Below are 26,578 nucleotides of genomic sequence, written 5' to 3'. Positions count from 1 at the left end.
TGCCTGACAGTTTGACTTAAGATTTGCTGTGCCATCAGATATGTACAGAGTAGTAGATATGAGTTATATTTAATGAAAACGTTGCAAGACATGACTTTCCAGCAACATTACTGGCTCTTAGATGTACAGATACAAAGACTCTATGTAAGGTTTTAAGATGATTGATTTATTTTTAAATTGTGTACCTTTCTGAATTGTGTACCTTTCAGCTAACGTGAGTGGCATTTTAAAAATTATAAAACCAGTAACAAAATATTGAATTCTGAGTTGAGTTTCCTGTGAAAAAAATTGGCCTATTTGGGTCCCAATTGAACATGATGGTTGTAGGTCTGTGTGTTTAAATGTGGAACTGCTGTAATCTTTTATATAAAGCAGGGAGCAGTGGGGTCTGATTTTCAGAGTGGGGCCTTGTAGATGCTGGGTGTTGTTAATCTGTTATAATCTTGTCACTAAGTCACAGTTGGTTTTGGTTTACTTAGATTAAGGATCAGTTTACTAAATATTTGATTTCGGCTGCTTCTATTCCTTTTATTTAAAAAATTAATTCTAAGCAAAACAGTTTTAGCTATTTTATCTGTATTAAAATCTTGCATTGTGAAACTCCTCCTTAATCAAATGTATCTTTCCCATCAGAACCAGGCTGGTTATCCTTCTTCCAAAGAAGCCTATAATTTCTTTACTTTCAATTATGATCCTGAGCCAGAGACTGTAGAGGATGAAACTGGGAACAAGAAACTCAGCGTCTCAAATGGTGAGAGGGAGGAAGAAGAGCAGGACTCGGCACTCAGCTGTCAGGAAGAACAAGGAGAGGGTGAAATGGTACCAGTGAATTACATCTGCACATCTGTTTGGGTGGGATTTTGGTATTTGTTGTTTTGATTCTCTAGCGCAAAAAGTTGAAAGTGTGGGGTCAACAGCAGGTGGGCAGCAGTATCCTGTCCCAGTGTGTCTTTGCATGTTGGGCATAATGCCTTCCAGACACGTGACATCCAACATGTATAGGACTAAAGCATCCTTTGTGCTAAAAAATGCTTAAGTTTTACTAAATATTTGCTCTACCAACAGTGGCTAAAACAAGCCCCTTATTTACTGAAGCCTGTGCAATGTGATGTTGAAAGGGGATTTTGTCTGAAATGTTTTTAAAAGGTTTGTATGTAAAATACAGGATGAAGAGAAGCATCTTGTTCGTGATAGAGAGGATGATGACTTATTCATTATAGAGCAGACGGGCCTTGATCTCTTAGAGGTTAGACCTGCAGAATATGAAAGCTACTCTGGACGGGTACAGAAAGAGAGAGAGATATTGTTCATTCCCAGCATGCGAAGAGGTATGCCATGAATCTGGTTTATTTTGGGGTTTTGTGTATCACAGATCATGAATGTGCTGCATTTAGGAATTTATTTTTGCATTATTATTGTTAGGAACTCGAGGTCTAGTACAGCTTGTTTCCAAAATGATTTGGATATGAAATAATTAAGGGGATCAAGCTGGGTGTGTAAGACACTAATTTTGAGATGCTGCCAGGCTGGTGATTTGTTTGAGGCATTATCAAAAAGGGAGACCACTTATGGAGTATTACCTAATTCTTATCTTCAGGCCTTGATCTGTTTCAAATAAAAATGTATCTTATTAAGCCACTGCTGGCTATGTTCTTTCAAATTTCGTGTATTGTCTTTTTGTACAAAGCATTGCTGGAAATCAGCTGCTCTTTAAATCACTGTGATTTGCTTCTAAAATTCATGTTCAGAATTGGATTGCCGGTCAGTGGTGGAAGTAAATTAGGGTATGCAGGTTCAGGATTGATTGATGGTAGGAAAGTACCATATCAATCTATACATTTTTACATTTCCCCCTGGTTGGTTCATAGAGGAGGACCATGGTGCAGGGGTCAATAAATGTCTCTGTTCACCAGCCAGACAAAAAAAATTTACTCATTGTGAGCTGTGGTGGTACATTACTCATCTGGATTTTTTTTCATTCATCTGGCATCATTTTTCACTCATCACAGACCAGTAGACTAGTGGATTTCCTGAGCCCTGGCCTGGTGATAATGTTTAAACATCATCTTTTCTGGATAGGGGCTGTCTTCCTTTCCACTTCCATCCTACATATGCTGTTAACTTCCCTGCCAGCCTCCTCATACCTAGTTTATGCCATTCCTGTACCAGCTTCTGTTCCAGAGTTGCTGTCGCACAATGGGCACATTTTTTCCTTGCTTAGCACAACAGAGCACTATTTCCCTTGTAGCTTGGGCAAGTCATGGCATCATTTTTCTTTCTGGTTTCAGTAAGGTGTATTATCTTGAGGCTAAACTCTTTTTCTTTTAAACTCTAGGCACAGAAAGAAATCAGAGGGGTATTCCAGTGATAAGCGGGTATGGTTAAATGAGTAGAAATGGACTAACAAAAGACAGCCCCTGCTCAGAAAAGACTCAAGTACCAGCAACATGGATAGTAGTTATTATTGTTTACTTACACCCCCTTGGGAAGATTTGAATAACTATCAACGGCTTCATATTTTCAGAGGGAGAGTAGATGTTGCTTGACTGTCGTAGTATGCTTTGCTGCAGCCTGAGATCTCTTTGTACCAGGCAAAGTCTTGCCTAATTACATTTCTAGACAGACTCCTCCATTCCATCTTAAGCCTTATAAAGGGCAGGCTGGAGCTTCCATTTTGCCCAGCAATATCTTTTTGTCTACCCCCCACTTCTTGTTGGGGGGAGGGGTTCCCATCTGGCCTGAAGAAGAATTCTGGTGAACTTGAAAGTCTGCATACTATGTTGTGATGTTTGGTTGTTAGTCCTAATAAAGGTATTTGTTTAGCAGATCTTGGTCATTTATTATCTCTGACTCTGTTTTCTGTCGATCAGAGTAACCGTGGCCTACATCCATGTGTGGATAAACAAATAGTGCAAAATTGTGTGAATGTTTGAAGTGTTGTACACGCTGCTAAAATTAATGACCTGTTGATGAATAGTGATTAATGGGCAATAAATGCATGTTTATGTGACTTTTGTTTTTAGTGCCTGCCTCTTTGAAGGTGCCTGAAAACATGCAGCCAAGGTATCTTGAGGATGAAGGTCTGTACACAGGAGAGCGTCCAGTTGTGTCACTGCCAAACCAAAACATTGTAGAAAATAGGTTACTCAGGCAGGAACAGGTACATTTCCTTCAGTATTTCTTTGCTTTTTCCCCTGCTCATGCTACAAAACCAGAAGCAATAAATTCAGTCTTGGAGGCATCTGGCCTGCATTCTCAAAATTCTCAAACCATTCACTCTAGCAGTGTCTCACTGTCTCATCATTAAAAGGAGCTACTGTAGACTGAAGGCTCTTTCACACAGTACTGGAAAAGGCAAATCTGTGTACTTTTAGCCTACTTTCCAGTAAGCTTATGAGATCACCTAGCATTGTGTGTGTTTGTCCATCCCTATCAACTAGGGGTGTGCACGGAACCGCGGAGCTGCGGTCCGGCACTGGGGTGGGGGGTTCCATTAAGGGCGGGGGGGGGTCTTTACTTACCCCTCCCGCATTTTCCCAACTCCGGCACCATAGTTAGTGTAAAAATCCGGCGGCAGGATCCCTCCTTGCCGTCCGCTTCAATCTCCGATGGCTCCTCCTCCGTGGATACCTCCCTGCCGCCCCCTTGAAGCCCCCTGCCGCCCAGCAGGGAAGGGGGCGGGAGGACATCTCCCTGCCACGAGCGAGCGGTCGGGGCGAGATTGAAGGGGACGGCAGGGGGCTTCAAGGGGGCGGCAGGGAGGTATCCTGCCGCCCGATTGTTTACCACGGAGAAGGAGCCATCGGAGATTGAAGCGGCGGCAAGGAGGGATCCTGCTGCCGGATTTTTACACTAACTACGGCGCCGGAGTTGGGAAAATGCGGGAGGGGTAAGTAAAGCCCCCCCGCCCTTAATGGAACCCCCCACCCTAACCCTTCCGAATCCAAACCGCCCCACGTCCGGACCGGTCTGGAGGCCGGTAGAATGGCCTCCGAACCAGTCCGTGCACATCCCTACTATCAACTTCACAATTCCTGGACCAGTATGAACCAAATCAGGTACAATTGTAGGGACACAAGGATAACTCAATGGCATAGTTTGTGATGATGTCATCCATCCCAATTCAAGATGACGGATGCATAAACATTTGAGGCACAAGTGGGCTAACTTGTGAATTGCCTAACCGATTTAGACCAAATTTAGTCCATTTATAGGCATAGTGAAAGGAAAGCAGGCAGAGTAGTTCTTACTAGAACTACTTGTTCCATAGTTCATGGATCATCCCACTTCAGTAACATTTAAAGGGTTTTGTTATGTGTGAAGCAGCCTAAATGCTCTGAATGTTGTGACCCTTGACTGTTCTTGAGCTAGGGGCTTCCATTTAAACTTCAAGCCCCAGTGTCTTCAGGGTAGTTGCATCAGAATTTTAAGTGGTTAGACTGGCATTCCCCCCCCCCCGCCTTTACAAAGTTTTATCTAAAAGTGGGGCATTTGGGAGCGATCTAAATCTACCTAAATATCTGAATAAGAAATATTTTAATATAGCACTATTACAGTAAACTATTGTAAGTCTATTGTAGATATAAGAGTTGAATATCTACTTGATTAGATTAAATATTTGTTGTCATTTTGGGTGGTTTAAGCAAGCATGCATAGGTGCATTTTAAAATGTATGCCCATGAGAGACTGCATATTCATAATCTGACCAGATGTGAAAAGAACTCTTGACGGTGCTCCAGTGTGGTAAATACATATGACAAGATCCACCTTGGATCTTGGTAAACACATATGACACGATTTTAGCATTTAGTTCACTTCTAAAGATAGTGGCTTCAATCTATTGTATATTGTCACATGTCATTATGGTACATTGGACAATTTTTCCTAAACCTGCTTCCTCCATTCTTATTTTAAAAGACCTTGATGGAATATAAAACATGTTCATTTCATGTTCCTCACCCCACCTCCAAAGAGCTCAGAGTGGTGTTTATGGTTGTATGAGCCCCTCTGTTTGCACATCAGTCCTGTGAGGTAGGTTAGACTGAGAGATATTGTCTGGTCCAGGATTGCCCAGTGAGCTTTGCACATGGAAGAAGCAGAACTCTTTTCCTCTTCCCACTGACCACAAATGACTTGTGCTATTCAAAAGGGAGGGCAGGATGGTAGCAGAGAAGGTGTTCCTTTAATGGCCTGGTGTGCTGTGTACACACACACACACACACACACACACACACACACACACACACACCCACCCCACAGGGAAAAACAGGGCTCTGTGGTTGCCATGCTGATCCCTTCCCTCAGTGTGTGGATGGGTGCCTAGGCATGGGTGGGAATTGTGTGCTGCGCTAAGCATTATGATCAGTAAAGTACTTTTAAAGCAATGAGATAATAAAAGCACTTAACTTGGTCTATGTGCATGAGGATTATGGATACATGTATATTGCAGGATCCCTACATTATGTCAAAGTAATGTAGCCCTTGGGTTTCTTGGGCTTTCATTTTCTGAAGAACTTTTATGGTTGGGCAAAGTATTTCCAATAAGATTGTAAGTATTTCATCCTCCTCTCTAGGGTAAAAAGTGGTTTGGAGATGATGGCAACATTTTGGCTTTGCCCAATCCAATTAAGCAGTCTGCTACTCGGCCTCCAATATTCTCAGAGGAAGGTAAAGAACCAGAGCTGGAGACATTTTATAAAAAGGTGAGTTCATTCAATTTATTAGCGCAGAATGGATTATTGTATAACTTTTAAAACAGTGCAATGCTTTAGTGAATAACTGCACACCAATCCCTAGTCTGGTGGTGCTGCATGTTTCTCTTGGGGCCAACTAGATGTGATAGAAGCAATGCTTTGTGTTTATGGAGCTGCTGAATGGCATTGTGGGAGCAAGGGGAGGATGTGCAATTTTAAAAGCTATAGGGATGTGTGTGTGTGCGTGTGTTTAAGGAGTGCAGAATCTCCCCCGCCACCCACACACGTACACAGCTTATCTCCATATAGCCCCTAACCCCCAGGTGATTTTTTTCCTTAGTCAAAGTATCTTAGGAAGAGAGGCTATGGGGAAGTAAGTCAAGGGCAGGGGAAGGTTTCGGCACTCCTCATCCATCCACTCCTATTGCTATTAAAAATGGCTCCCCAGCCCTTTCTTGCTGTGTTATTGGGGCAGTTTCATGCTCAAACTTGCAGAACCATCACTATTGCATATAGTTTGGTCCTCTGTTACATATCCATGTGTTGAAGCATATTTAACTTGGGGCCAGTTCAGACTGTACTCAGTGAGTCTTAGAGTCACACGCGCGTGCACGCACACACACACACACACACACACACACACCCCTTCTGTAGAATGCTGTGTGGTTTAGAGTTTACATAAAGACATCCGTACACCCTGTCCATGCAGTTTAATTCTGTTCACTGTGTCTTAGTGATAAATGTCTCCCGTTTACAGCCCAAGTCTTCTGTGTTGATGTCGGGGGGATGTGGGAGGGAGAGAGGGAGAATATGAATGCATGAGCCCTGTGAGTGTAGACTCGCATGTCAGGAGAGTCTGTAAACTGACTGGTAGATCTATGTAATCTTACTTTAAATCTAGATTCTGCTATGGACTTGCTTTGTGACCTTGGCCAAGTGTATATTTTTATAATTCTTATGTGTGATGGAAGTAAGAATGGCTCTCTGAGTAATTCCTGAACTGTGTGTTGTTCCAGATTAGTTTGCCACAAGGGAATTGCTAGTGTATTTTGGGGGGGAGGGGAACCCCACACAAAACCTATTCGTAGTGGGTGACCTCTTCTGAAGTTGTATAATTCTGTTACATCTCTGCATCAGTTGGGATAGGTTCATTGAATCACTCCTTGTTCAGGAGAAGAGCAAAATTCCCTTTTCTCCAAAGAGGCTGCTCATTGCTGGGGACTTGCATTTATGCAAGTATTCTGAAGTATTGCAGTAGGCCAATGGATAGTTCTTAGTGATTCATTATTTTGTAAATGTGTCGTTGCAACCATAGCTCTGGCACTAATGCATATTAACTTGCTTATCAGCTGGTGTTAGTGACACCATAAATCTGTGCTTTAAATGGCTGTAGCTAAAGACTTCCAAATTGTAATGAAAAACTGAAGTGTATTCCCCAGCTCTCATATTCTCCCCAGAAAACTCTGATTTTTGTTATATCTCTAGTATATATCTCCTTTCAGGCCACAAAAATGATGCTTGCTAATCAGTACATTGTTGGATCGGAGGATCCTCAAGGGCAGTTTCAGCTGGATGTTGATATTTCTGGGCTAATATTCACTCATCATCCCTGCTTCAGCCGTGAGCATGTCTTAGCAGCTAAACTGGCTCAGTTGTATGATCAGTATCTATCAAGGAAACAAAGAAATCTTACCAAACTCCTTACAGATAAGGTAATTCCACTGTTTTTCTTTTTGAGTATAAAGGGTTTAATGAAATTTCACAGTAAAATAGAAATCCTAGTGGAGCATTTCAAATGTTAGTTATGTCATAACATCATTGTGGAGATAATTTGTTAGTGAATGTCTAAAATCCACTTATATGTTGTAGGATAAAAACTAGCTACTACTAGCTCATCACCTGTGTAACGGATTATAGCCTTTGTCTCAGAGCAAGCTCACGTGAAGGGAAGGAAAAATGCTGAATCATCTCTTCTGAGCTCTCTGGCAAAGGCTACTCCTAAAACTCTTTTGTATTTCTGGTAGGTTCAAAAATGGCTGCCGCCACCACCCCTCTTTTCAACAGAGCGTGACCCTCTCTGGGCATGGGGTGGAATCCCAGGGAAACTCTTTCTTTTGCTATTGGAAAAGTACACAAAAATCCTCCACGTGCAAACCTACACGTGGTGAGAAAACTGGTAGTTTGCTGAATATCTGAGGATGTGCTTGCACCAGAGTAGGACCCCCTTTCAGCTCCCCCCCTTTCTCCTGAGTTAAAAACCCTGCTTGGAGAGGCTTGTAAAAGAAAAGGACAAAAAGAAAAACAGTTTTATTCAAATGCTACAGACTGCTTCCGTCTGAGGCTCTCTCAGCTTTTAGTTATCAGTAAAAATACTCAGTAGGTTACAAGAATACTTCAAAAAGCACCCCAAATAATGTTGGGGTGGCATGCTTTAAAAATTGTGATTACACGCAAGGAACAGGTATGTAGGAAAATACAAAAGCACCTTTAAGAGTCTTTTGAAACACCCTGGCTGGATGGGCGAAAGTTAGTGTTTCTTAGTTTAGTTACATTACAGGTAAACGATAATAGAACAGTATCAAGGATATACAAAGCACACACAAAAGAAACCAAAAGTCTAACGCAAAATCTAACTAAACAAATCTTCCTTAGACTAACCTTCCTGAAGCCAAAGCCCAGGCTTCCTTTTCCTTGAACTCACCCAAACCCTGGTTGAGAATTCAAGCCCCTGCAGTTCTATCTTCCAAGAGCTGCAGTCATCTTCCTGCAGCCATCCTCCATGGCCGCATGAGTTCTCTCCACACTCCAAGCTTGCTTCTTCTAACAAAGAGCCTCTCCTTCCTCCCAACGGCTCTCTAGGTGTGCTGATTGGCTGAGCCCTGGAGTTCACCAGCCTTTCAGTCAGGACATAGTTAACTTCTGGTTAACTCTTTAGGGGAGGGGTGGCTGATCACTACAACCTGTCTGTGAGCTCTGCCTAGCTATTGGCTCAATTACTGTAATGCTATGGAATATTCATGAATATATGTGTAAAATAACATGAGAGGCTGAGTTGTGACCTAGGAATACCCTAGATCTAGTCTTGCCTCACTAATGAAGTTATTGGGTAGGCTTAGACAAACTACTTCATCTCTCTTATCTGTGATACTTTGATTTTAATGTTGGCCTTATATAAGTAACTCTTAAAAAAAAAAATCCCTGTAAAGCAACTTATGTGGAAAAGCTTTGAGCTCTTTTCTCTCTGTCATATTTAATGTTGGGACTGCAGAATGTTGCCAACAGTACAGCTCTTTTAACACACAAGAAAACATAGGAGGGATATGTGGTCTAGTGCTTGTGCTATAACATCAGAATTGGGGACAAGTAAACTCTCAGATGAATGGCAACTCATCGTTATGTTTAAATCCTGACCTGATCCTTATAGAATTTTAACTTTTAGGAATGTGTTGAATGTGCAGGAAATACACTGCCATCTTTGTCTTCAGTGGTCATAGTACATTATCTATTTCAGCTGTTTTCAGTTTTATTTTGAAGATTGTCTCCTGTGTTATATGCAATTTTTTGGGAAAGGAGACTGATGAAGTTATCTAGATCAGATTTTATCTTTAGTATATCTATCTATATATTTAATTCTCTTAAATGTACCCATCGCTAATCCCATGCATGGCAGCTCTCACGAGAGTTTAGAGAGCTGCCGGATAGCGACAGGGCTGGGCAGGGGAAAGAAAATGGTGGCAGTGAGCTAGCGGGCCCAGGAGTTAATGCCAGCCGGCCAGAACAACGATGGCACTGGTAGTCGGAGAAGGCAGGGGTGGCCGGTGGAAGGGCGGGCAACCGGAAATCGGAAAGGCTGACCGGCCGGGGTGGGGGGAAGAAATGGAAAGCGGGTGTGGGGGGGAGAAGAGGAAGCCAGAAAGTGGCGGTGCGGGGGGAGAAGCAGCCAGCTGGCCAGAAAGCCGTGGTGGGGGGTGGAGAAAAAGGCAGCGGTGGGCGGGTGAGCCGGCTGGAGGCGCAGATGCTCTGCACCCAGCCCAGCTAGTTAGAATGATTCCACTAGAAATATTAAACATTTATCTTGTTTTATTTTAAAGTTGCATGCTCTGAGAAATGCCTTACAGAATATTTTGGATACCAGTGGAAGTGGAGCTCTTAACCCAGTAGCACAACAAAGTACAATGGAGTATAAGCTTGAAATAAGGTGGGTAGAGAGTTACTAAATTTTTCTTCTTGTGGTGTTTGCATGTAGAGAAACTTTATCCGACTTTATACTGAAAGACTGGTGCTTTTTAACTTGTTCATAAATGATCTGGAGTTAGGGGTGAACAGAGAGGTGACCAAGTTTGATGACACCAAATTATTCAGGGTGGCAAGAACAAGAATGGACTGCAAAGAGCTCCTAAAGGACCTCCTCTACTTAAGTGAATGGGCTTTAAAATGGCAAATGTGGCTCAGTGTAAAATGATGCATATTGGTGCTAAAAATCCAAACTTCATGTATGCATTGATGGAGTCTGAGCTAACAGTGACCAACCAGGAAAAGGATCTTGGCCTCATCATGGACAGTTCTCTGAAAATGTCAGCCCAATGTGCGGCAGTTGTAAAGAAGATTAATTCCATGTTAGGGATCATTAGGAAAGGGATTTAAAATAAAACTGCTGGTATATTAATGCTGTTATATAAATCTGTGGTGTAGATTTATATCTGGAATACTTTGAACAGTTCTGGTCACTGCACTTTAAGAAGTATTCTTTTTGTAGACTTGGCAAGGGTGCAAAGAAGGGCAGCTAAAATGAATAGGGAGCGGGAATGACTCCCCTATGAGGAAAGACTACACCATTTGGGCCTTTTTAGTTTAGAAAAAGACTGGTAAGGGGAAGACAGAGGTGTATAAAACGATGCATCAAGTGTATAGATGGGTGTTTTCTTCTTCTCTCATAACAGAATCTAGGGTCATCCATTGAAGCTAAATGCTGGTAGATTCAGGACAGACAAAAGAATACATTTTTACTCAGCGTGTAGTTCAGCTATGGAGTTTGCTGCTGCCAGATGTGGTGATGGCCACCAATCTAGATGGATTTAAAAGGGCTAAAGACTAATTCATAGACGATAGGGTTATAATTGGCTGCTAGCCTAGATAGCTGTATATTTCCTTCAGGATCAGAGGGGACTCCAGGTACTACGGAACACCAAAGAGAGGGGGTATTGCCCTCCCCGCCCCCACTTGTGGCTTTCCTAAATTCACCTGGTTGGCCACTGCATGAAGCAGATTGCTGGATTAGATGGGTCTTTGGCCTGATCCAACAGGGCTTTTCTTTTGTTCTTATCCTGTGGCTGCTCTGCAGCTTTCAGAATGCCAGAATGCCTTCAGCTTTATGGCTCCTTTGCCATTCAGACTATCAGTCTACACATGATAGTGATTTTTACGTGGCCGCAGTAGGGAGAAGAAGACAGAAAGTGCACAAGGACAAGAGGAGGAGAAAGGGGAGGGAGGGAGCGCAAGTTTGGTGGTGGCCACAGCAGGCAGCACCAGCAGCAGTGGGGAAAGAGTGAGCAAGAAGGTAAGCAATGTGGGGCAGGAAGAGAGGGGAGCAAGAGACAGAGTGCAAGTCAGTATGGTGGCAGCCTTAGTGGTGGTGGGTGGTGGGGTGGAGAGTGTGGGGCAGGAGGGGAGCAAGAGAGAGAACATGTGTGGTGGTGACAGTACCAGCAGTGGGGGAGAGAGTGAGAAAGAAAGAACACACTGGGGCAGCAGGAAGAGAAGAGGAGCAAGCGAGAGCATGGGCTAGTGCAGCGGCTGCAGCAGCGGCAGAGAGAAAGAGGCAGGAGGTATGTGGAGAAGGAAGAGGGGAACGAGAGAGAGAGAGAGAAATAGCCTGCATGATGGCTGAGGAGCTAGAGGTGGTGGGGGCAAAGGCAAGCCAGAGGCTCCTAGTGGGGTCTGTGTGGGTTGCCAGTACAGGCCGCACAATGGAGAACAGTGACATATGACATTGAGGCTTATGGCTCTTGAGTGATAAAGACAGAAATTGTACCCTGTTTGTTCTCTTAGGCCCATTTGCAGCTTTTAGTAGACTTGGCCGTAGAATAATGTTTGGGACAGGTATTTTCCAGGCATTTGTGACTCCCCGTTCACATGTCAGTTGTGAAATGTGGCCTATATGTGTTCACTCAACCAGTGTGACTCGCTCATGTTATCCTTCCACCATGCAAAAAGCGTGGGGAGTCCACTTCCATGTGACAATTCTTCGCACATACAGTTGGACAAGCAAGCTGAATTATCGCTCCTATATCTGGCCATGTGTACAGACTACACACTGGGGTACAGTGTGAACTGAACTTGAGACTTCTTGTACTGCAAATGTTAATGTTATTGGTTACATCCAGAAAAGTTCAAAAAGTTTGTTTCCTCCACATTCTATGTATAATGAGGTTTGAAAACCCTTGCTCTCATGGCTCCATCCATAGAAAGTGCATCTTGATACTCATGCAATGGAAACATCAGCACACATACTGTACATTAAACTGTAACGTGAGAGATGGAGGTGACTGCAAATGGAAGCCTTGGAAGCTGCATAAAGCTATTAATTTTGTTGCTGTTCCGAGTCCTCCATAGGCATGATTTCACTGGTGTTGCTTCATACCAAAAATATTGCTCTCATGGGCTTCATTTTATTTTTAACATGGTCAGAGTAATCTGTGCCTTTCTTTTCAAATAGATCATTAAATATATGGGGACAAATAAATTTCATTTGGTAACTTCAAAATTTTGACAAAGCAATGTATTGCTTCATTAAATATTGCTTCATAGAGTTACTGTGGTTTATGCATGCTGGCTATACTCCAGCACATAGTGATGTATAGGCATTTTCCCACTGCAATTGGGGATTTTCACATGTTGGTCAGCTGGATTGCAGCCACTGCTATTTACCTGTTCTTAATCATGTGTCTCTAATGAACCTAATTTGAGCTGGAGAGCTCTAGGGAAGGAATTATAACTAGAGGCTGATAGGCAATACAGATGTAAGGAATTGTATCCAGTGTGGTGTAAGTTTTGGACTAGCAGCGGAGAGACCCAAGTTTGAAATCCATACTGGCCATAAAGCTTAGAGAGTGACCAGCCAACGCTATCCTGCAGGATCGTTGTGGGGATAAAATGTGGGGAGAGAAGAGCCACATATATGCAACTAGTGGGGATTCGAACCAGCAACCTCTGGCTTGCTAGTCAAGTTATTTTCTGCTGCGCCATTACCTACTGTACCACTGCTTAATCACACGGGGTGTGGTTCGTCCAAATATTATCTAACACTATCTATTATTCATTCATTCATTCATTGAATTTCTATATTGCCCTTCCAAAAATGGCTCAGGGTGGTTTACACAGAGAAATAATAAATAAATAAGATGGTATTAACCACATGTTAGGTAGCATTGCAGATGCACTGCCCCCCTGATATGTTTAGACAGTGGTGTGTTGGATGAGGGGGAGATGTGCATGGGGAACACTTATTTAAAAGGACTGATTGGAATATTGTTCAACATGGCCCACAGACAATATGTCTCCCAATTTCCCTCACCATTAATCAGCTGTGGGGTGTTTTGATTAGAACAGCAGTGAAGGGAGTGTGAACTTGAGCCATTTTTCAAATAACAACACCCCTCCCCCCCCCCCGGTGTTTCCTGCACTTGCAGGAAAAGAAACCAGGTCCTTTTTGGCCTATGTAGTTTGGAAGGCAAATGTTTGTACATAAACGACTCACAGGGAAAGGTTTCAGTGCTCACATACCGAGTTCTCATTCTCATCAAATCTAGAGCCTCGTGTATATGTATTGAAGTTTGGTTTTTTAATTATTTGAAGTCTGGTTTGGCCTTGAAGCTCACTTGGATTCAGAGTATTGTAGTCATTTAATATTGCTAATTAGATAACTAGATTTCTAATTCTTGCTCTAATTGTGTGTGTTTGTATGTACATGTACGCAGGCAAACAAGAAGGCTTCGTGATGCTGAGCAAGAAAGAGATCGAGCTTTGCTTAAAGCCGTTATCAAAGTCTGGAAAGAGATCAAATCCTTGCGTGACTTCCAGAAGTTCACTAACACACCCCTGAAACTCTACTTGAGAAAGTATGTTTTGACAGAAATTCTGTTGCTCAGGGTGGTAGCAGTGTGGCTTACATTCTTTTAATGGGCTGCTAATGGCTCATCCCTAGGGCCTTGGACTCACTGAGGTGGCAGGCCTGCATATGACTTCAACCTGCACATTGGGGCTCACATGACTGAATGCTCTTCCAGACTCTTCCCAATCTGTCCATATAGAAAACTAGATGTGTGATACAATACTGCTTCTCTCATATGGACCATCCAGGGTAACTAACAAGTATACATAAAAACTAATATACATAAAAACAACGAATGCAATAGCACAATAATAAAAAAGCAGACAAAATAAATCTGCAGAAGATATTACAGCAGATAAAACTAATCTTCAGTCCCTAAAGCCTCACCCCCTCCAAAAAACCCCCACAATATTTTAAGACCATGACCTAATGGAATGTTAGCTTCATTGTGCGCATGAGATTTAGCACTCATATAAGGGGGAGTTGCAGTTTTCACTATTTTCCCACCCTGCATTCTCTAGTCCCCTGCACCTCCCCCCGAGGACCTGTTCCCCAGGGTTCCCCAACCCTCAGAAGCAGGTTCTCTTTGCAGGGTACAGGGGACTGGAGAGGGAAGGGAGACTTGGCAGATATCATGCTCTCCTTTGCAAGAGAGCTGGAAAGCATGAAGGGGAAGTGGCAAGGCAGAGCTTGTATACAACATATGGTGTTAAAACATCTTTGTTTTGGAAGGCTTTGGGGATTGAAGGCAGGATATGAGATCCAGAATTGAGGGGGACAAATGAATCTCCTAGAGCAGCAAAGGTCTTCTGGAGTCTGCAAGGTAGAATCTGATCGAAGGAGAGGTGGTGTTTTTTATGTTGTCATTGTACTGGTGGAGGAGTATGAAAGGATGATATGGAATCTTAACAATACTCCCAGAAGCCAAAGGCTTTTTGGAATGTATGGCAAAATGTGGTGTTCTGTATTTGGAGGGACTGTGTGCTTCTGTTCTGCAGTATTTCTCAAGGGCAGGGCTGCAAAATTTGTGCACTCTGCTTGTGTCAGCCATTGAGAACAATGTGGGGACTCAAAACACCTCATTGTTCCCATTGGGTAGCTCCTAGGGACACCAAAGTGGGTTGGGTCGTACAGCGTGATGGGTGCTACTTACCACCCAACCCACAAAAGAAATGGACAAGTGGGCAATTTTAAGGAAATTTTCAAACTTTTCCCAAAAATTTAAGTTTTGCACCCAACCACAGAATATGATTCGTGTACATCTCTAGTGTGGACAGATGATGCTCTCCTTTGGAGAAACATTTCACTGGGCATCCAGTTTACACTTATAGTTCTTGATACACATGTGAAAACTTGCTTCTACATGCAGATCATCTTCTTTTAATTGGAAAATTAATGTAGTATAACTTAATGAGTAGAATAAAACTTGAGAGGCCAAGGAGGGATGCACTCTATCTTATGCAAACAAATTGGAGAAATAGGGTGCCACATATTAATGAATGGTTTTTTAAAGGGAAGAAATTGATCAGAGGTTGGATGAGAAGATATACAAGGCAGAAATTCAGGCTGAAATAGCTGAATTATTTGAAGAATATACTGACGAATTTGAAAAGAAAATGGAAACTTACAAAACTGAACTTAAGGAGTGGAAATCCTGGAAAAAAGCACAGGTTTGGTTTAACATAAGTATATTTTGAACTGTCCATGTTCCACTTTGACCCAGAGATGGCACATCGCAATGGAAGGGTGGTGGCAAGCCAACAAGTTGGGGTGAGTGCAATGTTCAAGGTTGAGCAGTGTCCAGGATACTGGACAGAGAGTCTCTCCACTATTTTCTGCTGTCTATAATCAAGGTTGCCACCACAGGGCAAATGAGCCCTAAATACTGCCCTATTTCTTCCTAGCCAAATGGCAGTTTCAGTAAGGATTATGGCATGGTGGTTGAGCAAGAAAAAAGTTGGCCATGAGAGGCTAGGCTTGAAAAACTGCCTGGAGGGGCAAGGGGAAATGTAACTGGTGTCAGGGGGAGCACTTGCCTGCCTAGCAATCCACAGGCCCTTCTGCCACAAGTGAGGTGTGGCAGACATTTCCTAGCACTTAAATAAAATTGAAAACCAGTTCTTAAGTGGGGGAAACCCAGCCCTTCATTATGTATTTCCCTTTGAATCATACAGGAATGGAACAGTAACCAAAATATGGGATTGTCAATAGTGATATTTTTGTGTGTAGAAAAATGGCTGAACAATAGGTCAGTTTGTTTCCCATTCAGTGCAACTGGGTTACAAAATTGTCACAATATACTCCGAAACCTACACAAAAAATTCAACTAGGGCAGTAGGGGTGTGCACAAAACGGTCTGGCCCAGTTTGATTTTGCACCCCCTTGAACCTCCCAGTTTGGTTCAGGGTGGGTGGGTCACAATTTTTTTTTTAAAACCAACTTGCCCCTTCTGGGGGGCTTCTCCGAGGCCATTGGGGGGGGTGTCTCCAGAGGTTCCCCCTCCCCCCCCGCTGACCTCCATTACTGCCAAAATCTCCCGGTTCGGGCGGTCTTCTGACTGTTCTGGGCCTGCCCTCCATCATGGTGGCCATTTTGGAGGCCACCACGCATGCCCAATGGGCCTCTGCGTGTCCTGAGCCATGACCTGGCCATGCAGTAGAGGCCCATTGTGCATGCACGGCCACCTCCAAAATGGCCACTGCGATGAAGGGCAGGCCTAGAACAGTCAGAAGATAGCCCAAATCAGGTGATGTTGGGAGTAATGGAGGCTGGTGGGGGGAGGAGGAAACCTCCTGATGAAACACACACACACATCCCCATGTCCTAGGAGAAGCCCCCCGGAAGGAGTAAGTTGATTAAAAAAAATTTTTTTTACTTTGACCCGTCCCCCGAGAACAGGTCGTGGGGTTCGGTTAGATACCGAACCAAGAGGGTTTGGTTTGATGTCAAACAGGTTCCAAACCTGTTTGCACATCCCTATAGGGCAGGAGGGGTAGGGCTTGAAACATCACAAGGGAGTTCATTAAGTTGAGGAATACCTGGAGTATGGAGTTCTAGAAGCTTTAAATCAAAGGGGATTTTATCAACATTTTCCCACTTCTCCAGATCAGTTTGACTCCATTATCAAGATGAAGGTTAATGGTCCTTATCTACAAAGCTGATGTTGTGTGGTGGTTAAATTAAAAGAAGGAACGGTGACCCAGTAAAGTAGACCAGTATTATCCCCATATTGCATATCTGAGGGAGGGGGAAGTGACATGTGAGCTTAAAGAATGGTGGTTTGTCAAAAGATTACTTACTAAGTTCATGGAATCAGTGACTTCCAGCATCCCAGCACACCCTTTTCAACCACTGTGCTATACTTTTTACAGGCTCTCGTAGCTCTTGAGCCTGTAGAATGATAGGAAAGCAGAATTATAGTTCTGCTCTTTTTCTTTTTTCTTAAAGTGGTAAAAAATTCAAACTAAAAGGCATTCTTATACTCTAGGGAATGTAGAAGTTAATTCTGCCTAACGCCTGCAACATTCTCCTTTATTCTTGGATATCCACGAGAAAAGCTGAATCAAATCAGGCCTTTGTTATTGTGCATTATTGCTTATGACAGCTTGTTTATAATTTCTGCCAAGTAGAAGATTAGATGAGAAACAAGGACTATTTAACCTACAGTTTGCCCCTCTTTCTTATATGGTACTCAAAAGCAGTTGTGTTCTAGAAACACTAGAATTTCATTTTCTTCTTTATTGGACTGTTTTGAATTACTTTGATTACTTCCACATCACAAATGGCCAATCTAATGCAATATCCTGTTTTTAATTATACAGAAGAGCAAGAAAAAGAAGAAACAAAGTCAAGCCCCGGAGGATGAAGAAACAGAAGAATCTGAGTGTGTAGAGGAACCTATAAAACCCATTCCTCCTCCAGAAGTTGACAGGCTGCAGGTGGAGCTGCAGGTTCGAGAAAGAGCCGCCAACATGAGAAGGAAACCAGGAGAACCAGCTTTAATTCCTGAGCTGAACTTAACGGGGAGTGTCACTCCAAATGAGCTTTGTCCTAAGTGAGTTTGTACAGCAATATTTTGTGAAGACATTGTGGAAATGTTTACTCTTTATTCATTAACTAGCCCCCTACATCGATTGGCATTCTGTGTGAGTAAAATTACTTTAACTTAAAATGGCAACTTAGAACACGTTAAAATCTTTGAAATGTAGGTCAGAAATGCAGGTTCAAATCCTTACTCATCTACAAAGATCATATGGCTTGCTGCCACTAAGTTTCTCTCACTCAGTCTAACCTACCTTACAGGGTAGTTTTGAGCTAAATTTCCATTTTGAGCCCTGTGGAGGAAAGACAGAGTCCAAATGTAAGAAATAAACAAATACAAAACTTCTGAAAGAAGTCCAGGTATGATATGTCTCCATGCAAAGGAATTTCCGTAAGTGAGAGTCTAATGTCTGCAGTGTACGTATGGAACTTGACTATCTTGTTCCTTCCACCATTGCTGTGTGGCTCAGAGCTCAGATTTGTGAGCTGCCCAACAAGTCAGGCACTAAGGCTTCCAAATACCATGGCTGCTCTGCAGCTTAGTCACCAAAAACTAAGCAAGTTGTTGTGCTGCATCTGCTATGCACCAATTGAGCAGCTTTATAGATGGTCTGCTGCCCCATCCCTCTGTGGAACATCAGCAGTCCCTAACCTGGAGCACATGTTGTTTCTGGCTTCCTGCCAATCAGGAGTCTGAGATGAAAGACCTTGTGCCGCATGCCTTCAGGTCTGAGCTTTTTGTACTTGCTCTCATCATGGGGTTCTGGAGACTGTTTTGGAGAATGAAGTTGGAACCATTTAGGGTGCATCAGGCCCCTTGCATCTTCGGCCTCCTTGCGTGGGCATTACCTGGGTGGTGGGCTTAGGATTTTTCAGTGTCTGCTGATTCCCCTTGAGCCTCATATGTGCTAAGGCCGGTGATTCAGTCCTCTGAGGAGGAGGTCTTGTCCAGCTTTTTGTTGGTCTTGCCAGGAAGTTAGTGCAGCATGACATAGGCACATGTGTCTGGGCATAAAAGTTCAGTCCAGAGTTAGCCCCAGTGGGATGCAGAGGATGAACAAGGTCTCTTTGATATATAGCAGTTCAGAATTTTAACAGGCAAAAACCCAACATTATCTGCATTTAAACACTTTTTGTTATGTTTCTACTTGTTATGCAGTCAAACCAATCCATATTGGTTTCTGCTGTTCATAATAATTTTCACTTTCCATGTCTTAGACAGAATATAGTAATTTGGGCATATATTTTCCTAAGCTCACTGTAGACCTGTTCTTGTGGTAGCAAGCATGACTTGTCCCCATAGCTAAGCAGGGTCTGCCCTGGTTGCATATGAATGGGAGACTTGATGTGTGAGCACTGCGAGATATTCCCCTCAGGGAATGGAGCCGCTTTGGGCAGAGCAGAAGGTTCCAAGTTCCCTCCCTGGTTTCTCCAAGATAGGGCTGAGAGAGATTCCTGCCTGCAACTTGGAGAAGCCGCTGCCAGTCTGTGAAGACAATACTGAGCTAGATAGACCAATGGTCTGACTCAGTATATGGCAGCTTCCTATGTTCCTATGACCTGGAATAGTCCTCTCCAGTAATATAACTGAATACCACTAAATTGTGCAACCATCTGGCCTGGTATAGATATGTTGGCTCCTTCCAAACTGCCATTTTAAAATCAGAGCCAGTTTCAGGAACATGCACTATCTCTCCACTCTGAATGAATTGCTCCCTTGTCGATGCTCACCTGCTTAACGCCACCCTAGTTCCCTTGTAACCATGGTTTGCATGCCAACTTCATATTGTGGTTTAAGAAATATGTATTAGCTTCCCCAGCTACTAGAAGAAACCATCAGCTTTCATGCTGGAAATCACTGAAAGCCAACCCATAGGAAATAAATAGACTCTGCTCTGTTCTTGGGATGTAGACAGTACACTGGACCACATTATATAGTTCTCTTCTGTAGACATTACCATGTGTGTTGCAGAAATTAGACTCTTAGAAATTAGATTTCTTAGAAATTAGATTTTATAGTATCGTAAATCCTTGCCATTGCTATCTCACTCATCTTCCACAACAGTCCAGTGAGGTAAGATGCCATGCTAATTTTACAGCTGGGAAAGTGAGGCAGGGGGAGTGGTTGAATTTTAGACATCAACCAAACAATGGTAAATAATCTTAACTAAGGTGTGGCCTGATGTCTGAATTAAAAACAAACAGTTAGGGTTGCAACTCTACCTCCAAAGATCCTGTACTGTAGAAGGAAGTGCTGAGAAGATGGAAAGCGAAAGCAGACAATCAGGTTTAAACCATGGCTTGCCTGTACATTTGGAAGCTCAACCGTGGTTAGTGATGTTCACAGACCGGTCTGGAGGCCATTCTAGGGGCCTCTGGACCGGTCCGAGCATTGGGCGGTTCAGCCGTGGTTAGTGATGTACACGGACCAGTCCAGAGGCCATTCTAGAGGCCTCCGGACCGGTCCGAGCATTGGGCAGTTTGCGGTTCAATGCCGTGTGTGTGTGTTCCTTTTAGGGCGGGGGGAGGATGTACTTATTCCTCCTGCCACTTTTCCCCTGCCGGCATGCATTGTTTTGTAAGCATTTGGGGCGGCAGGATACCTCCCTGCCGCCCCTTCCCCCTCTCTGCAGCAAAAGGCTTCAGAAAGCCTTTTGCGCGTGCGCGTGTCACAGAAACGTGGCACACATGGCGCGGACACATGGCGCACACATAAAGGGCTTTCTGAAGCCTTTTGCTGATGACCGGGGGAAGGGGTGGCAGGGAGGTATACTGCCGCCCCAAATGCTTGCAAAACAACGCACGCCGGTGGGGGGGAAGCGGCGGGAGAGGTTAGTACACCCCCACCCCCCAAGGAACCCCCACCCCAGTGCCGGACCGCAGCTCCGCGGTTCTGTGTACATCTTTAACTGTGGTTTGAGTTCTTAACGATGGTTATCTCAGACTGTCATTTAGTCTGACATCTGAACTGAGCAAGTGTTGCTTGCCATTCATTGTTCTAGGTACTGAGACCTCTTTTGAATTCAGTCTCTGTACAACTGCAGTTGCTTTTAATCCCTCTTATGCTGCTTGTGAAGCCCCCTAAAGTGGCGCAGCTGGGAAATGCTTGACTAACAAGCGGAAGGTACTGGTTCGAATCCCCACTGGTATGTTACCCAGACTATGGGAAACGCCTGTATTGAGCAGCAGCAGTACAGGAAGATGCTGAAAGACATCATCTCATATTGCGCGGGAAGAGGCAATGTAAATCCCTCCTGTATTCTACCAAAGAAAACTACAGTGCTCTGTGGGCACCAGGAGTCGAAATCGACTCAACAGCACACTTTACCTTTATGCTGCTTGTGAAGTCGTCTTTCCATTATGTAGGGGAAACATGGTTATCATTTCAGTTAGGACTTTAACAGCTGTGGGAAATGCCAGAAATTTCATCTTCTGGATATTCTTAATTTGATGTCTCCCCATTATCTATGTCAAGAAATTTAGGTCCAATAAATAGAAGTACTTTTTCACACAACACGTAATCAATTTGTGGAATTCTCTGCCACAAGATGTGGTGTTGGCTACTAGTTTGGATGGCTTTAAGAGGGGTTTGGATAATTTCATGGAGGAGAGATCTATCAATGGCTACTAGTCTGAGGGTTACAGGCCACTTCCAGCCTCAGAGGCAGGATGCCTCTAAGTACCAGTTGCTGGGTAGTAAAAGCAGGAGAGAGGGCATACTCTCAACTCCTGCCTGTAGGCTTCCAGTGGCATCTGGTGGTCCACTCTGTGAAACAGGATGCTGGACTAGATGGGCCTTGGGCCTGATCCAGCTGGGCTGTTCATATGTTCTAAACTTTAATGCCTCTGATCAGTGCATGCAGAAATGAAGGTCTTGGAGCTGGTAAGCAAGTGGCCTTCCTGGCCATCTCTTCAAGCTTTTATTCATCAAAATAAAGCAGACAACATTTTTGAATGCAGAATGGCAAAACTTATGAAAGTGGAAGAAAATGTATTATCCAAAGACAACAGGCATAAGCTTGACATATTTTGAGATAACTGTTCTCCTGTGTTCATGCAGTAGTTCTCTGAGGACTGCTTTTTGCATTACCAAAGCAGCATGGTTGTTTCTTAAATTATGTTGGTAATGTCTGAACTTGGGAGATTGCTTGTTGGTGTGGTGATAGCATAATTACTTCCCATTTCTCAGGTGAATGCCTGCATTTTTAGCTATAGATTATTTTTAATGTGTTTGCAGAGCTGAAGTTTCAAGACGTGAAGATGTAAGGAAACGGTCTCTGTTTTTGAAAGTCCTTTTCAACTCCAAAGAAGTGTCGAGAACAGTTTCCCGACAAATGAGCTCAGACTTCAGAATTCATTTTGGACAGATTTTCAACTTGCAAATATTCAATTGGCCAGAGAGCTTGAAACTGGAGGTAGGTGATGGTTTGTTTGTCCCCCCCTACCCCAAATATAACCATACACAGTCACACATATGGATGCCTGGCCAGTATCAAGAAGTGCAAAGAGGCTCTGCCTGTGTACCAGTTCCTGTTTCATCCAGAAGCAGTGATCACTTTAATGCTCACTGATGGAGCAAACGTGTGTGGACAGCACCACTTCATTCAGTGAGGTCACATGACTGAATGCTTCTCCATACAGACATTTTCTCCTCTTAGAAAGTTAGATGTTGGGGAGAAGGGCTCTAGCCTAGCATTCTCCTTGACATGCTGGTCTTCGGTGTGGCGAGATGTTTTGGTGTGGAAGAGCTTTCAACCCAAAGCTCACCAATCTGCACTCTGAACTAGTGCAGCCCAGGTGCAGGTTCATCTCCTCAGAGAGTATTAGGGTGCTACTCAGGAGGGTTTGGGGATAGATCTGTTACTGTTTCTGAAGCTATGTACACGGCTGATGTCACACTTGTACACCCTTATTGGGGTCATCTAGATTGGATTCTGCAGCTTCTGTCTGGGTGACGGTTCTGGTTGCTCATTGCCAACTAAACTTTCTAGTCACTCATATGTGACTGGCTATGGCACCACTTGAAGAAGAAATACCAGTTGCCTTCTGCTAATTTTCTCTGAGAGTGGCCACCACATAGTCACTCTCCCACCCACCTTTGTGTTTGCTGCTCACACACAGCTTTCTTCAGTTCCTGCTAGTGAGGTTTTGGACTGGACTCTCCCTGTGTCCTGTATTAGCTTTGGCTACTTCAGGCTGCTGCCAAGTATGGGGAAATGCCTCCTCACAGTTCTTGGCACAGTTGTCGTGAAGGTTCTGCCACAAGGCCCATCCCAGCTAGCCACTGGGTATCCACCACTTATGGTTACACGGGAGCATGAATACCCAGTTTCCGGGGGGCCGAAGTTGTGTAAATTAATTCTAAAGTCCCCAGTCACCCATGATGTCTGGAACTGAAAACAACATTCTCTTCGCCATAGTTATATGAAACAGTCGGTCTCGGCAGTGCAAACTTGCTAGCAGAAGTGTTTATACCAATCCCTGAGACTACAGTGCTGACTGGAGGAGCTTCCATAGAAGAGATCGAATTCAGCAGTGAGCAACGTGTGCTTTTGGACCATGAAGGAGTCGGGAGCGGTACAGAGTTTGTTCTGTTTTATTCCTGCTTTCTTTTCATTTTAAAACTCAAGCATTTAGAAGCTGATAATAGTGTGGCATAGTGGACTTGGGCTGGGGAAACATGGGTTCATATCACTGCCATGATGCTCTTCTAGGAAACCTTGGGCCAGTTTTTCTCTCAGCCTAACTGGGTTCTTATGAGGATAAGAGGGAGGAGCATTGTGTGTGCCATATTGAGCTTGGACAAATAAAACGTTGAATGAAAAATAAGTAGCATGATGACAAAAATATTGGTTTAATATTAATTTATTAGCCCTTTTTGTATCCCACCTTTCCTCCAGTGAGCTCATGGTGGTGCACATGGACTTCCCCCTCCTTTTTATGTTCATAACCGTATAGGTTTCTATAGAATAGGGTTAGGCTGAGAGATGACCTATTCTAAAGGTCATCCAATGAGCATCATGGTTAAATGAGGAGTTGAACCCAGGTTTCCTTAGCTGATGTCCAGTACTCTGGCTCTTTAACTGACATGAACATAATGCCTTGACTTTTTTTTTAATTGGGCTTTTAATAGCATTCTTTACTTTAATTAGTTGCAAAGTAATGTTACATATTTTTATTGATCTAATCCAGCTGAAGTTGCATGTTTGAGTAAAAACTATCATAATTAATTACTCTGATTTTTCTGCAGGATTGGAAATAAAGGAAATACTACTTCAGTTACATGTCAAAGCTATTCCAGACCATCTATTGTTCATTCTTTGTAAAAAGCTTTCACTTTGCATTGTGCTTTTTTGTTACCTATAAGATGGAGATTTCAATCAGCTGGGTTTCCTAGGGTTGGACTTCTCAATTTGTACAGGAATTTATGCGGTTCATGCAATAGTTTTCATGGTAATCCACCGCAGGAAGTGCCAGACTACAGAGATCACATACCATGCATGGTATGTGCTCCGCTAACCTAGGTTTTTTGGTCGTGTGTTGCCGTGGTGTGGCTCCGTGGCACGGCAACACATGAGGAGACCCCTAGCTGGGGGGGCTGCAAGCAGCCTCCTGGGCTCGGGGGCATCCTGGAACTCCCCAGTCCCTACGGCCCCTGATCCCTGCACACCCTGCCTCAATATCTGAATGGAGTCTATGTACAGACTGCACTCCCAGACAATCTGCATTGCTCCAAACAGTGCAGATCTCAGGAGGCCGGGACAATGCGTCATTGTCTCCTGGATATCCCACAATGCACCTCACAATAAGTGCAGTGCATTGGGGAAATACCCCAGAAGACAGGCACTCTGGGTGCCCATCTCTGTGTGTGCTCGGGCTGTAAGCCACCCTAGCGCACACACGATCCCTGCAGGTGGGTTGAGGGCACGCTTGTGACCTTAACCTCAGCTAAAGGCTGGGGGTTAAGCTAAAGTGGGGTTAGGCTGGATGGGAGTGCTGAGATCAGAAGCAATCCTGGTGCTCCACACGAGCAGCCCAACCCAGGCTGGGCTGCCCTAGCCTAGGTTAGGCTGCTCGTGAGAACAGCCTTATTGTCTGTAGGAATGATCTTATTGGTCTGAATTACTGATATAGCTTCCTGTTGATCTTATTGAGGGGTGTGTGTGTGTGTGTGTGTGTGTGTGATTTGCAAGACAGTTTGAGGACACTTTTGGTGTCAAAAGGTGAAATAAAACCAGAAACACACAAACCCTTTCCTCTTCCTTGCATCTGGCTACCTTAGTTCTGATAAATTATTGTTTTTTTCAATTAATAACAGAATTATCATTCAATTTTTTATAATGTGTTTGGTCTTTTACTGCAGGTGTACCATTTTCATTTGAAGCTGATGGTAGTAATAAAATGACTTTAATGACATCGGGCAAAGTGTCTTGCAGCGTTTCCTGGGCTGTCGGAGAAAACGGGATACCCTTAATTCCTCCAGCATCGCAGAAAAATGCTGGAATCGCAAGGTGACCAAAAGGTTTTTGAGATTTCTTTTTTGAACACCTTGTTATGCTTAGAACATTCTAATGGTAACATAAAGTGATATGAAACATATCTGCTGTCACTGCCTGTAGTTGGTATTGTTTTTATTTGTTCTGTTTAAAGGCTGCCTTTCTACCACAGAGCCCAAGACAATGCATGTAGGGTCCTCAAATAGTCCCCTACTTTTCTTTTCATGGCTGATTGTTCCTGCTGCTCTGTTCCTCAACTCCTGGAGAACATTAGTAGCACATTGTAGTTCCTCAGCAGACATATCTGTGTAGAAAGGGTTCCTCAAGGATGGGAGGTTAAAAAACCACTGCATTAAACAGTTGGGGTAGTAAGAGAGAGGATGCCAAAACTGTGCCTTTTGTGTACTTATGTGCAGTATTTGGCATCTAAAAAGGCAAAATCTCCAGTTCTGCAGAACAAAGGAGAACCATGTATACCTTCCTTGGCCTCAGGAGGATGGGGAAGTTTATTTTAAGCTTGTATTTAATTTGTCCTAATTTCAGTGCTTTAAAAAATATTGATGCCATTGCATCAATTGGTACATCAGGACTAACTGACATGAAGAAACTAGCCAAGTGGGCGGCAGAGACGAAGCTTGATCCAAATGACCCAAGCAATGCAGCGCTGATGCAGCTGATAATGGTAAGAAGTTTTTGGTGCTGGAACTTTGGATTTGCAAGGCTCCGCCCCCCGCCCCCCGCCCCCGGCCCCTTGACTGAAAGAAAGAAAGAAAGATTATTTCCTACCAAATGCATGGAGGGCCATGGCACACTTCTGTACATGGTTGAATGTTCACAGATTTGCATGCAGAATGTAACATAACATTGGGTATTTCTTTGGTGCTTTCCATATTCTTATCACTGGTTACTAAATCAAGTTGTTTTTCTTTTGAGGGATGCAAAATATTTCTCTTAATGCTGTGTGTCATTCTGATGATTTGCAGAGAGATCCCTTTATGTAGAATTCAGTGGCTGACATCTAGAGCAGCCTTCCAATAGCAGACAAGGAAGATGTGTTGGCACAAGGGAGAGTTTTCCTAGCCTGTGCACCTTGTGCACACAAGAGGGCAGAGCAAATTTTGTTATTCACTCTGAGAGTACCCTGTGTCACCTGAAAATGTGGCCCTGAGGGTCATGTAGCCCTTTGGGAGTCCCAGAGACACATCTTCAGATGTGCACATAGGGCACTGCTGTAGCCA

At 43.6% G+C, this 26,578-nt stretch overlaps 1 protein-coding gene across 12 annotated transcripts in view; it reads left to right on the top strand.

The window, feature by feature from the left end:
* The window catches only part of CC2D2A (coiled-coil and C2 domain containing 2A), an 89,409-nt gene that overhangs the window by 23,175 nt on the left and 39,656 nt on the right, over positions 1–26,578 (top strand). For all 12 annotated transcript variants that reach the window (XR_008308095.1, XR_008308096.1, XR_008308097.1 and 9 more), the window contains 13 exons: positions 634–819; positions 1,166–1,328; positions 3,024–3,160; positions 5,574–5,702; positions 7,196–7,405; positions 9,785–9,891; positions 13,670–13,810; positions 15,317–15,473; positions 17,625–17,857; positions 22,082–22,259; positions 23,265–23,421; positions 25,208–25,355; positions 25,884–26,022. Coding sequence is in view for 9 of the 12 variants with exons in the window: in XM_053253487.1 (XP_053109462.1) it covers positions 634–819; positions 1,166–1,328; positions 3,024–3,160; positions 5,574–5,702; positions 7,196–7,405; positions 9,785–9,891; positions 13,670–13,810; positions 15,317–15,473; positions 17,625–17,857; positions 22,082–22,259; positions 23,265–23,421; positions 25,208–25,355; positions 25,884–26,022 (2,085 nt within the window). In the remaining 3 variants the exon portion in view is untranslated. The remainder of the gene's footprint in view (positions 1–633; positions 820–1,165; positions 1,329–3,023; positions 3,161–5,573; positions 5,703–7,195; positions 7,406–9,784; positions 9,892–13,669; positions 13,811–15,316; positions 15,474–17,624; positions 17,858–22,081; positions 22,260–23,264; positions 23,422–25,207; positions 25,356–25,883; positions 26,023–26,578) is intronic.

Source organism: Hemicordylus capensis, chromosome 5, assembly GCF_027244095.1.
Source record: "Hemicordylus capensis ecotype Gifberg chromosome 5, rHemCap1.1.pri, whole genome shotgun sequence".
Lineage (NCBI taxonomy): Eukaryota > Metazoa > Chordata > Lepidosauria > Squamata > Cordylidae > Hemicordylus > Hemicordylus capensis.
The sequence above is the reverse complement of the archived record's forward strand: the minus strand, read 5'-3'. Positions and strand labels throughout refer to the sequence as shown.